The sequence below is a fragment of the Mchenga conophoros genome, linkage group LG1, assembly GCF_057382185.1.
Source record: "Mchenga conophoros isolate Kocher_MC1m ecotype Shallow Benthic linkage group LG1, M_conophoros_male_GT1.1, whole genome shotgun sequence".
Taxonomy (NCBI): Eukaryota; Metazoa; Chordata; class Actinopteri; order Cichliformes; family Cichlidae; genus Mchenga; species Mchenga conophoros.
This window is the reverse complement of record NC_140526.1, coordinates 8,077,293-8,090,278: the sequence shown is the minus strand read 5'-3', so window position 1 is coordinate 8,090,278 and position 12,986 is coordinate 8,077,293. Positions and strand designations below refer to the sequence as shown.

The following is a 12,986-nucleotide window of genomic DNA, read 5'->3' as shown; positions in this document are numbered from 1 at the left end:
TTAATAAACTTTAAATGTTAAAGGGCCTCTTTTTAAAGTCTATCACTGCCTGAGGCTGGAAAACAATGTCCACATATGTCTGCTACTTGGTAGGGAGAAAGATCAAAGATAAAATGTACATTTAAACAATTTATTTTGCATCATAGAAACATTGGACAGTTATCTCATTAACTGCAACGATTTGCATACTTTTCCAGAAAAATTATTTAAGCAATGTATAGAGACAAGCACAAAACTCTCATTTCAGTTTACTGTTATATTGGAGTCAAAGCATTTTTTCTGTTCCTACATAAATCAGAAAATATTTTTGTGAGTGAAACATATTTCATATAAATCCAGCTCTAAATGATACAGTGGCTTGCAAAAGTATTCGGCCCCCTTGAACTTTCCCACATTTTGTCACAGTCACAAAGATAAATCAATTGTATTGGAATTCCACGTGAAAGACCAATAGAGGTCCGAGGATCTGAAAACTGCTGTTCACAAACGCTGTCCATCTAATCTGACTGAGCTGGAGCTGTTTTGCAAAGAAGAATGGGCAAGGATTTCAGTCTCTAGATGTGCAAAGCTGGTAGAGACATACCCTAAAAGTCTGGCAGCTGTAATTGCACCAAAAGGTGGTTCTACAAAGTATTGACTCAAGGGGGCTGAATAATTACGCACACCCCACTTTTCAGTTATTTATTTGTAAAAAATGTTTGGAATCATGTATGATTTTCGTTCCTCTTCTCACGTGTACACCAATTTGTATTGGTCTTTCACGTGGAATTCCAATAAAACTGATTCATGTTTGTGGCTGTAATGTGACAAAATGTGGAAAAGTTCAAGGGGGCCGAATACTTTTGCAAGCCACTGTATGTACAACTTTCATATTTTAGACAAGATGGAACTTTAGGTTCATGCATGTAAACTGGAGATCCTTGACTGGTGTGAGAAAAACACTAATTTAGGGAAAATAGCCTGAAAAACTCATGAATTGTTTTGAATGCATGGGTAGCTGCTAAATATAATCCTGTATACATGTAAGATTTTGGTCCTGTTATGTGTTTCAGATTAAAAATAGTGAATCTTTTAAGAAAAAAAGATTATTTTGCTTCGTGTTGCTCAGTGCAGAGGGGGCTGGATAATATAAATGTATATTATGTCCACAATATGATTATGAATCTACCCTAAACAGAGGCCACTGTGTGAATTTGATCTGCCTCATTGGATGGTGACAGCACGTTGCCATCCTTTGCAGATAAAACCACAACATTTTCCAGCTGACAAATATCACTAAAAGGCCAAAACCAATATCACTAAAAGGCCAAAACCAACAATGAATTGCAATAAATATGTTAAGCTCCCTTGATTCACAGTTACAATGGATAATATTTGAACATATGGGAACCAGTTTATTAAAAAACAGTGACAGAGAAGAAAAATGATTACACTCTCACTTTCCAGAAACAACTTTCTGGTTGTGAAACTTATGGGATTTGGTGATAATAAGTAAGAAAAAATTGAAAATCGCTCAAGTTAAATAAACATGCAGCTGGACTTGTCATGCAGTGCTACTGGAGCCTTGAATGCAGAGTTTTGCCTTTTTGAGGACATACGGGAAAACATTACAAAACCGTTGTGGAATAAACACAAATGCTGTATAATATGCAGCAGTTATGAAAAGAACTGTGTGGCATATGCCTGCTCTACAGCCGCCAAATAACATGGAATAAAAATAAAGTTGTGCCTCAATGAATAGTGAATATTTTCAGATGGGGACCAGCTACCCCAATACCGTTTCTGTAAGCCTTTATTCTGACTCCTGCGTTGTTAGGCCATTAGAAACAGACCCATGTGACACATTAGTCACATGGATCTGAAGCAGCTCAGATGTGACTACTAAGATTTTTGTAGATGTAATATGATATCATAATAGCTAATGTATTACAGAGAAATGTAATGTGATCACAGTACTATTTTGCTTTGCAATGCATCACCCTGTGCTGGTGGCAAAACAACCTGAATGAACGCATCCTGGGTGTGGCGTGGGTGATGTAGTAACTACGGTGGTGCTGAGCTGCTTCTCAGCACTGACTGACTCATAAACCACATCTCATTATTACAGTAAACTTTTAAAGATACATGACTCACTTACGCTGAAATGACGTTGCCAACAGTATACCTATGCTTTCTGTTTAAGTGACACTCATTTTTGCTTTTCTCCTTCTCCTTGTTGACCTAAATCCAGAAATTCAACAATATACTGTTGAACTAATCTAAAAGGCATGTGTTTTCATTTCTAACCCTACAATTTCTCTCTTTTTTAACATCTCCAGTCACTTAGCTGGAGTAAATTTAGATTTTTCACAGCATCTTGGGAAAAAATAAAAGTTTATGGCCTTGTGTAAACCCATACTTAGCCTATTTCATTATGTAATTTTGGCTTCTTGACTTGACGTTTGAAAATTATGCACAGACGCATATGCAGACAGACACATAGGAGGCTCTGCCGCAGATCTCCCACCACATAGTTTACAACACACAGAGACGAAACAGGCCAGTTTCTACAGAGGGCCTTTGTTCAGAGCCTTTATGCAGATAAAAAGTTTAAAGATTAGTAGAGCTTACTCTTATCGCTGGAACTTTTTACAACTCAACATTTCTGACTTCAGGACATTTTCTCCGCCCAGGAAATGAATCATTAACTTTGAATCCAGCAAGGTAGGATATAAATTACAATCATTCCCTAATTTCTGTCTTTCTCTTCTTCTCTGGTGAAGACATGGGTAAAGGCTTCTTCATCAGCAAAGTGGTGGCAGTGGTCTGCGTGGTTGTAGCCATCAGTGCTGTGGCCACCATCATAGCCCTCTCAGTTGTTTATGCTCAGGAGAAATCAAAGAATCAAGAGACTCCGGCGACTGCAACGACTGGAACGACTGCTGGACCTGGCACCCAGACCACCACACCCTCCACCCCAAAAGAGCCCTGGCAGCACTACAGACTTCCAGATTCATTGTCTCCTATCTCATACAATGTGACCCTGTGGCCCCGGCTGACTCCCAACCCTGATGGCCTCTACATCTTCAGCGGATACTCCACGGTGCTGTTCACATGCGTGAACGAGACTGACCTCATTCTCATCCACTCCAACAAGCTGAACTTCACAATGTTTGACGGATACCACGCACAGCTGAAAGCTGTGGATGGAGCCTCTGCACCCCAGCTGAAAAAGAGTTGGCTGGAGGTTCCTACTCAGTATCTGGTGATCCAGCTTAGCAGCCCTATGCAGGCCGGCAGCACTTATGAGCTCTTCACAGAGTTTGTCGGAGAGCTGGCTGATGACCTGGGAGGATTCTACAGGAGTGAATATTATGAAGACGGCGTGCGAAAGTATGAACTTCTTTTTTTATTAAGCTTAAGTTCATGACATGATTCAAATGAGCAAAGTGTTGCAAGTTGGACAAGTCCTCTGCTCTTTCTAAAATTTAAATGACAGAATGTTAAACTAAGATTGTAAACATGGGGAAACAGCTAAAAGCTCACAAATTAATTTGTAATGTCTAACAAGTTGCCTCATTCCCAAATTTAAGACTGTTGCATCTAAGTATTACCTAATAGCCACTCCTTAATTTTAACTGTTCTCCCACCATTAATGAAATATCAGATGTGCACTAGTTTAAAAGTAAATGCATGAATTAATACATTTAGAATAACTTTACTTTAAATCAAACCACTGTATGTTTTCATTTTTAATCATTTTAAAAATGTAAAGATTTAATTGTGTAATCACAATCACTTTATGGTAATTTAAATATATATTTATTAAAGTGAAAAACAAAAAAAACAAAAAACAAAACCGTATGTATTGTATATGATCACTTGGAGCCTAAATGCAAGCACCTTCACAGCCAGGCTATGATTCAAGGACATCAACCAATGTAGTTTTAACAAAACCACTAATATTATGAAATGAAGTCAAATAAGAATTCAATACAAAACCAAGTTTTGCTTTTGGACCTCTGTAATTAAAGCTGATATGTGTAGGATTTAAAATACAAAACACTCATCTTGATAAGGATTTAATGAAAGTCACGGTCAAGTTTGTTTTAAACTTTCCATTTAAAGAAAATCAAGTACATCAAAAAGAATTCAACACCTGACTCGATTATGTGGATGTAATTATTACGTTCTCTCTTCTTCCATTATCAGAATTTTGGCCACGACTCAAATGCAGCCAACGGACGCGAGGAAAGCCTTCCCCTGCTTCGATGAACCAGCTATGAAAGCCGTCTTCCACATGACTCTCATTCACCCTCACGGGACTGTGGCTCTGTCTAACTCCATGAACTATGGCAAGTTCTATTCTTGTTTAGTGTTCAGAGCAACATTTAATGTATCAACTGCCCCCGTGTGACGACTTTAAATTAATCTCAATTACATTTTGTCTATTTTCCTCTGTTTTCCTCATTTATCATTAATACGGAGCTGTCTCTGACCCCAAAACAGAACCTATAAACATCACCACTCCGCAGGGTTTGAATTTAATCCAGACAAGCTTTGGACCCACAGAGATTATGTCAACCTACCTGCTGGCTTTTGTTGTGTGTGACTTTGGATTCATTCAGTCAGATCTAGGTGCAGAGGTTTTGGTGAGTATTTACTAAAGCTTTCAGTTAGAATCACAGAAACTAATGGTAACATATTATTTAATATTTTTGGTTCCTTTTAAATAGATTAAAATAAATAAATAAACTACTATCTCTGGTCTATGTTAGGCCCGATAATTCAAGTTGATCTGTGCTCATGATAGTTTGAATTAAAATTAGAGCAGTGAGGCCTCATCTAAAAGATTTTAAAATATATGCAATGCTCATTTCTGCTCTGGATTCTGGTGCATAGGCTGAAATGGATAAATCATGGATGTTGAAGTAAACTATCAGAGATAATAGGTGCTATTTTCAGAGAGAATAATTGCTGCATTAGTTCTTGGAAGAAATGTATTAAACTGAAAATAATCACAGCAATACTCAGTTATTTTCACCTAAACCTGGCCTTTAATGTAATGGATTTTTTTTACATCACGAGAGCGGCTGTTTTCCCTCTCTGCTGGTCACAGTGATTGTTTGCTGCCCTCTGCTGGACTCAGAGCTCACTTCAGCTCTCAGGTCCACATGCATTTCCTTCTGTCTGGTTAATACAGCTGTTTTCCCTTTTTCAGATCAGGATCTGGGCTCGCAGGAAGGCTATAGATGAGGGCCAAGGTGCATATGCTCTGGAGAAGACTGGACCCATACTGTCTTTCTTTGAGAAGTACTACAAAATTCCCTACCCCCTTAAAAAGTCAGGTGAGAACAACAAATACCTAGGAAAACAACAACAAAAAGGACCATATATAATCCAAAAATGACATCTTTGATAAATTTCAGACCAGATCGCTCTGCCTGACTTCAGTGCTGGAGCCATGGAGAACTGGGGTCTGATCACCTACAGAGAGACTGCGCTCTTATACAATCCTGCAGTGTCATCTAACGGAGATAAAGAGTGGGTGGCAACAGTCATCTCCCACGAGCTGGCTCATATGGTACCTAACAAACCTTAACTGTAAATATGGTAAGACTCAAATATGTTTACAAACCAATACAGTGACATGAAGCTTTGTCCTCACAGTGGTTTGGAAACTTAGTGACCACGAGGTGGTGGAATGACTTGTGGCTTAATGAGGGATTTGCCACCTACGTTTCTTATCTTGGAGCCAACTACACAGAGCCAGACTGGAATATGGTGAGTTTTTTGTTGTTGTTGTTGTTGTTGTAGTTTTACGCAGAGGTCAATTTAAAATTGAATAATGCGTCTGGTTGGAACACAGTACAAATATTTCTCCATGTCTTTTCCAGAGCGATTTAATAGTTTTGAACGAGATCATTGGTGTGATGGCTGTGGACGCTTTGGCCTCTTCCCATCCCCTCTCATCCAAAGAGGCGGACGTCATGAGACCAGAGGACATAAATGCACTGTTTGACTCCATCACATACAGCAAGGTGCAGTGTAATTTACAACAGAACTAAACTACAGTAACCCAGTGTGTTGTATTCTTCAAGCTCCGCTAATCAAGTTACTGACCCAGTGTGTTGTTAGGACAACTTCATTAGGAACTTCACTTTCAGAAATATGGGTTCAATTACTGGACCTGAAGATGACTACTATAGTCGTATTTGATTTGATTTGACTGTTACTTACATATACAAATCTACTTCCATGTGCATCGACATATAATCAATAGCTACATAGCTATCACTAGAGGATCACAACTTAAATCGTTAATGTACAAAAAAGTACTCCAATCAAGGGTATAATGGCAGATTCTTTCCCAAGAGTTTAAAAATGAGCATAACTGGACTTTTCTGGTAGTTCTTTTAACAGCTGATATGTTTCTTCACAGGGAGCTGCAGTTCTCAGGATGCTCTCCAGCTTCATCACCGAGGAGGTCTTTTCAAATGGACTCAGTGTGAGTACTGTTAATTCAACTTATAAGGTTCTGTCCACAAATCAGGAGAAATGTTAATGTGCTCATATCAGCATTTTATTGACATGCATCAATCTAAGTCATTCATAATTTGTCTACAGATGTATTTAGAAGAGTTCAAATATAAAAACACAGTCTACCAAGACCTGTGGAAGAACCTGCAAACGGTAAGTTTGTAACACTTAAAAAAAAATGTATTTTTTAAAATGTATTCATTCATTTGTTGGTTTATTTTATTTATTTATTTATTTATTTATTATTATTATTATTTAAATATGAAAATATGATTTAAAAAGGAAAATGTCATATTATATTTATTTTATTATTAATTTATATTAAGACTATTAAAAGAATAACAACAGCAAGATGTTTCCTCATATGTCCTAATATAACTGGATCAATTATCCTCTGAAGCAAATTGTGTGATGGAGCCAAGAACTATGGGTATTGTAGTGAGTGGGACTATAGGGAGCATGGCTCAGTGTTAGCACTGTGGCCTCATCACAAGTGGGTCCTCGGTTCTAACCCAGTCAGAAACCTTCTGTCTAGAGTTTGTAGGTTCTTGCAGGGTTTTTTATTCCAGCAACAAACATGCATACTGCTTTTTCTTTTACACATTTCTGTTAAAACAGGAGGATGTTGATTTTAAACATGGCCAAGTTTTAAAGAAAGAGGTCCATGTATGAACAATTAATCCAACTAAGCTGAAAGATCTGGCTTCAGATTGCTTTAAACGCTCCACTTCAGTCCGTTTTTTCTTGTCTTACTTCTGAATGTTAATGAGGTTATTTCAGGCACACTCAGAGTACAGACAACCCAACAATGTCTTAATCAAAACTTTGGATTGTGTGGGGTAACCCATCAGAACAGAGTGAGTTCAAAGGCAGGGTATCCTTAAGGGTCCGTTAACCCACCATATCAGTCGTGCTGTGCATGAACATTGAGGGTGCCACATCTCTGTGGTGGTTTATACATCTGCCTATGGAAAGGTTCCTTGTTTGAAAAGAGGACAAGATACAAATGTCTTTGGAGTGTTTTGAGGGAAAGGCAAAAATCTGCCAAACTGGCTGTACTGCTGCAGTATTTGCCTGAATAACAGGTTTCGTGTGGAGCTGATGGTAGTGAAGAAGAAGTCAGATTACAAAAACTGAGAGGTGCACAGCCAAAAAAACTCCAAAATGAGGCTTGTGCGTTGCGAGTATAATGGGTCCAAAAGAGAGAGAAAACAAATTGTTTCAGACCGTGTTTCAGAACGTGAATGGCCTCCTTCCATTTCTGTATAAATAACATTAATGTTTCTACTATATTATAGCTTTCCACCCAGTTTAAATGTACTTAAAAAAATGCTGAACTAGTGACTGCAACACAAAGATCACTGCAGAGTATGAGATGAGCAATTTAAAAGTGCGATGACTTCATCATTTACGATAATAAATAAATAAACGATGATGACTTATACTTGAAAAAAATATCAAAAATATTCTTTGTTACTGACCATACTGAAATGTGAAAAGGAGCTGACACACAGATTGTTATACTATTATATTAATTTGGTTGTTCTTGTTATCAGGCAGTGGATAATGCTGGCATACAGCTGCCCCACTCTGTGGAAGTGATTATGAACCGGTGGATCCTACAGATGGGATTCCCAGTGGTCACCATCGACACCAGTACTGGAAAAATCTCTCAGAAGCACTTCCTGTTGAACCCAGATTCTGTGGTGGACGTACCTTCAGAGTTCAAGTATGATCCTTTTTTTCATGTTTCATGAGCACATTTTTTAACATGTTCTGATCATGTCATGTTAAAATCACCCCCTCTCTTCTCTCACCTTATTTACTTACATGTGTGTCTGGCTGATGTGGCTCCAGTTATGAGTGGTTTGTCCCTATTACCTGGATTAAGACTGGTGCAGCTAAAGATCAGTACTGGCTTCTTACCAAAGAAGGTAAGATTTACTGTGTTTCGGGTCACTGTAGTTTGGCAAAGATAAATTAAAACGATTAATTCGTTTTTAATCTTCACCCAAACAGCAACAAACCCAGACATGACGATTGGTGCTAGTGAATGGTTGATAGCCAACATAGACATGAAGGGCTTTTATAGAGTAAATTATGATTCTGAAAACTGGGACCGTATCCTCACCAAGCTGAGCACCCAACATCAGGTATAACACCTAGAATACCTCTGCGTCATCTCGTAATAGCTACGATTGCCTCCAAACTAATTTTTTAATGTGCCTTTTAGGCTATTCCAGTGATCAACCGCGCTCAGATTATTGACGATGCATTTAACCTGGCAAGGTGAGGCCATGCTTTTTGATTTTATTTTATTTTTAGCAGTACTGCTAAATACTGAAATAAACAACTGAACAGCTGTATGGGTTATTTTTAGGGCGAAGATAGTCAGCACAACTCTGGCTCTGAGCACTACGAGGTTCCTCAACGCGGAATTGGAGTACATGCCCTGGCAGACGGCCACTCGCAACTTGGACTACTTCGTCCTCATGTTTGACCGCAGCGAAGTGTACGGACCCATGCAGGTTTGTAGGAAAACTTTAAGGCTCATCATCATCAGTACATCATCAATAAATTAATCCAAACAAGTTTTTGGAACAATGATGATTTGAGATTAATCGTGTAAGTTAATCATAGAAGTAGAAGAGTCAGTGGCAATCAAACGTAGATCATTTTTTCTGCACAGTAAACAAACTGTTTCATCTTCATTCCTCAGGGTTACATAAATAAAAAGGTCACCCCTCTATTTAAACACTTCAAAGATCTCACTGCCAACTGGACAAAGATCCCTGAAAAGCACACCGACCAGTAAGGATGTTAACCTGCTGCCTGTCTTTTTTACTCTTTTGAACATGTTATAAATGCCATGAATGACAATTACATTGTAGGCTAGATAAACCTTATTATCCCAGTTGCAAAAGCCTGCAGTTTGCAAAGAATGTGCCGTCAATGTCATGTAAGACACAGTACTTCACATATCTCTTGAAAGTGTTCACAACAATCATTGATCAAGTCTGCACATAATTCTTCCCTTTCTCTCCCACCACTGCATTTCTATAAGCTAACCTAATCTGGTCAGTTATCATCAAGTTCGCTTTGTGTGTCCTCAATGATTTCCATTAACTTGAGCTATTAGTGCTGCAATGATCTTTTTAGCATTATCAGATCATTTTTCTTGGTGACCCAAAAGGAAATCAAATCAGCTATACTGAACTTATATTGTTAATTAGCACATATTAGCATGATGATATAATAAACCATGTGATGTGAATGTGTTAAAGACATTCTGCGTATTAGCACTGCCAGATAGCATTTAGCTTCAGTTCAATTCGATTCAGTTTTATTTAAACAGCGTCAAATCACAACAATAACGGTCTCCTAAAGGCACTTTATATTGTAAGGTAGACCCAACAGTAATACAACAGAAAAAACCCCAGCAATCATGTAAACCCCCCACCATGATGAAATGCTTTGGCAACTGTGGGAAGGAAGAAACCTGCCATAGAACAAGGCTCAGGCCGGGTGAGGGAAGGAAGACAGGACAAAAGACATGCTGTGGAAGAGAGCAAGAGATTAATAATAACAAATGATTAAATACAGAGAGGTGTATAAACTTATAGTGAGTGAAAAAAGGAGACTGAAGAAAGAGCTTATCTGCTTTTCTGCAGAGTATATCTGCTAGTGTGGCTACAAACTCACATTGTCTCTGCTGCTGAAAGCTACCTGGTTAGCATGACCTTGACAACTTTTACTCCTCCTGGTGTCTAGACACTGGTTGGTGGTCCCTGAATTCTCTTTTGCCACATAGCAAGGTTAACATCCACTGAGAGTGTGAAATGTGCAGCACTCCACACTCCATTATGAGTACTACAGTACTTTTGGGTACTCGCAGAGCCCTGAATGCAGTCAGTTAAACACTTTGCATGCTCCACACTTCTAGCATTCAGAAATGTGAAATACATTTTGAGCCATGTGTCTTTGGCTATGCCTCGTCTTAATGGATAGCGTCATTAATGTTTGCATTCTCCTGACTCGCTTACATCCAGGTACAATCAGGTGAACGCACTCTCCTGGGGCTGCAGCACAGGAGTGGAGGGTTGTAAGGAACTGACAACAGCGTGGTTCAAAGAGTGGATGGACAACCCTGATAATAACAAGTACGTTAAACAACAATTATTACTTATATTCATCCCCTTTGCTTCTTGTATAATCATATATTCTTACTTCATATGTTTGCCTACACTATAGGTATTCACTACCATACTTTAACTTTTATTAGATATACATTTCCCAAACATTTTAGCTCTGATCTGACATGTATGATTCTGTTTTGGGCAGTGATTGTTATCACCTTTTTTCCTGTCTTGTTCAAACCATCCAGGATTAGCCCCAACTTGAGGACCACAGTGTACTGCAGTGCAATTGCTGAAGGAGGAGTGGTGGAGTGGGACTTTGCCTGGGGAATGTATAGGAATGCTACCATTGCCTCGGAGGCTGAAAAACTTTTGTATGCTCTGTCCTGCACCAAACAGCCCTGGCTGCTGAACAGGTCAGTTGCAATAGCAGCTGGGTAACGCTCTGCCCTTTCATTTGGTACTTCTTAGGTAATATAACATTTTACAGACTGGTCTGAGTGACTTTTACAACACCTTTGATGATGCATTTTGTCTTTCAGCCTCACTGTAATTGTGTTTTATCAGAATCAGAATCAGAGTCAGAATATTTTATTAATCCATATTATTATGTAAATGATCTTTTAGGTATCTGGAATACTGTCTGGTCCCAGAGATGATCCGTAAGCAGGATGCCACCTTCACCATCAATTACATTGCCGGTAATCCAATTGGACAGCCCCTGGCTTGGGACTTTATTAGAGCCAACTGGGATCACATTTTCAATAAGTGAGTTTTCTCCTTATTTAATAATAATATGTACAATACTATGCATATTTTAGTAATCCTCTGTAAGGAAATTACTCTCTGCATTTAACCCATTCACTCAGTGAAGCAGTGGACAGCCACCAATCCAGCACCCGGGGAGCAGTGTGTAGGGACGGTACCTTGCTCAGGGGTACCTCAGGGTAGCCATTCTGTAGATTTGACCCCCCATCCTTCCATTAATGGGGCGACCACTTTGCCTACTGAGCTATCCCTGCTTTACATAGCATAGCCAGTTTCCCACATGCATTGCATCCCTGAACTTTTCCAGGACTTACCTGACAAAGGACCATGTTAAAGCGCTTTAATTGTAGTTGCACTAGTTTCTAGTAGTGCAAATGCATATGACATTTCATGTGATACGCACAATATTTGGCAATACAAATTAAAAATGGATATTTCCTTGATTCTGGAGGCATATTGGGATGAACGTGCACAGCCAAAGAGCTGTTGTCATACGTAGCTGTTTGCATACTGATAAAAGCCCTCTAATGTTTGCCTTTTCTTCAGCTATGGTGGAGGATCAATGTCCTTTGGAAGACTTATTAATGGAGTGACCAAACGTTTCTCCTCTGAGTTTGAGTATAAGCAGGTACATTTTCTTTTCACCTCCATATTTTCAGATAAAATTAAATACTTGCTAACATTGCTACAATTACAGCAAATTAGTGTCAGTTTTAAATGTCCGTTTTTTCACATTCTTCCTCTATAGCTGCTGCAGTTTAAAGAAGACAACATAAACCAACTTGGCTCAGCTGCCTCATCTCTTGAGCAGGCGCTTGAGAGAACCAAGGCCAACATGGACTGGTTGGCTCTGAATAAGAAACTAGTGTTTGACTGGTTCACCAATGAAATCTCAGGGACAGTTTGATAACTGAAACACAGTTTTCACTTTTTAAATGTCAAAAATGTTCAAATCTTTAACTTTGCTGAAAGCAAATGTATTTTTGAAATATGTATATTTTAAATGTATTGGAGATTTTTTTAATTGTAAATTTTTGATTAAAAAAGGCTTTTTAAGAATAAAAAAGGATTTGATTAATTCTCTTGGTTTTTGTGTGTGTTGGCACGTTAACTTTTAATATGTTATAGGGTTAGCTTGTCGTCCCCATTTTTAAATATTAGGCAGATGTAAGTACATAGAAAAAATGTTTTGAAGTCTTAATTTGTTACTTTTTGTAATTCTGAGGGTAGATAAAAGAGTCAGTTTGTCTGCAAAATGCCACACTGGAAATGAATGTTTGAAAAGTTTTGGTTGTTCTTTGCTCCAGACATCTGTTCAGCATCATAGATCACACTGTGAAGCATCAACTTACAAGTGGGATGGGGCAAAATTGTATAAATAAAGCATCCCAATGAGACACGCTCAGTCTGTTTAACAGTCAAGTCTGAAATTATATCAGACCCAAACATTGATTAATTAATTAATTTTTTAAAAAAGGATCTCAGCCATCAAGTAATGTTTACACAGGATGTTAAAGGGTGCTGACTGACTGGTTCTAGTTCAGCTGTCATTTCTCTCAGTGG

The 12,986-nt window shown here is 38.5% G+C and overlaps 1 protein-coding gene across 1 annotated transcript; it reads left to right on the top strand.

The window, feature by feature from the left end:
* Positions 1 to 2,762: 2,762 nt before the first annotated feature.
* Positions 2,763 to 12,501, top strand: LOC146582852 (aminopeptidase Ey-like). The gene is made up of 20 exons (XM_085244810.1): positions 2,763 to 3,372; positions 4,192 to 4,334; positions 4,489 to 4,631; positions 5,201 to 5,327; positions 5,409 to 5,563; positions 5,650 to 5,763; positions 5,877 to 6,020; positions 6,422 to 6,487; positions 6,607 to 6,672; positions 8,076 to 8,248; positions 8,377 to 8,453; positions 8,539 to 8,672; positions 8,753 to 8,808; positions 8,900 to 9,047; positions 9,239 to 9,330; positions 10,569 to 10,679; positions 10,904 to 11,071; positions 11,283 to 11,423; positions 11,970 to 12,051; positions 12,172 to 12,501. Exons 1-20 carry the CDS (start codon positions 2,765 to 2,767, stop codon positions 12,328 to 12,330), a joined length of 2,907 nt encoding a protein of 968 aa, XP_085100936.1. The 5' UTR covers positions 2,763 to 2,764; the 3' UTR covers positions 12,331 to 12,501.
* The last annotated feature ends 485 nt before the right edge of the window (positions 12,502 to 12,986 follow it).

Excerpts from the sequence above, each read along its gene's own strand:
- LOC146582852 (XM_085244810.1), top strand. The coding sequence starts at position 2,765 with ATGGGTAAAGGCTTCTTCATCAGCAAAGTGGTGGCAGTGGTCTGCGTG. Across the intron at positions 5,328-5,408 it reads CTACCCCCTTAAAAAGTCAG|ACCAGATCGCTCTGCCTGAC; the intron begins GTGAGAACAACA and ends GATAAATTTCAG. Across the intron at positions 12,052-12,171 it reads CTGAGTTTGAGTATAAGCAG|CTGCTGCAGTTTAAAGAAGA; the intron begins GTACATTTTCTT and ends CTTCCTCTATAG.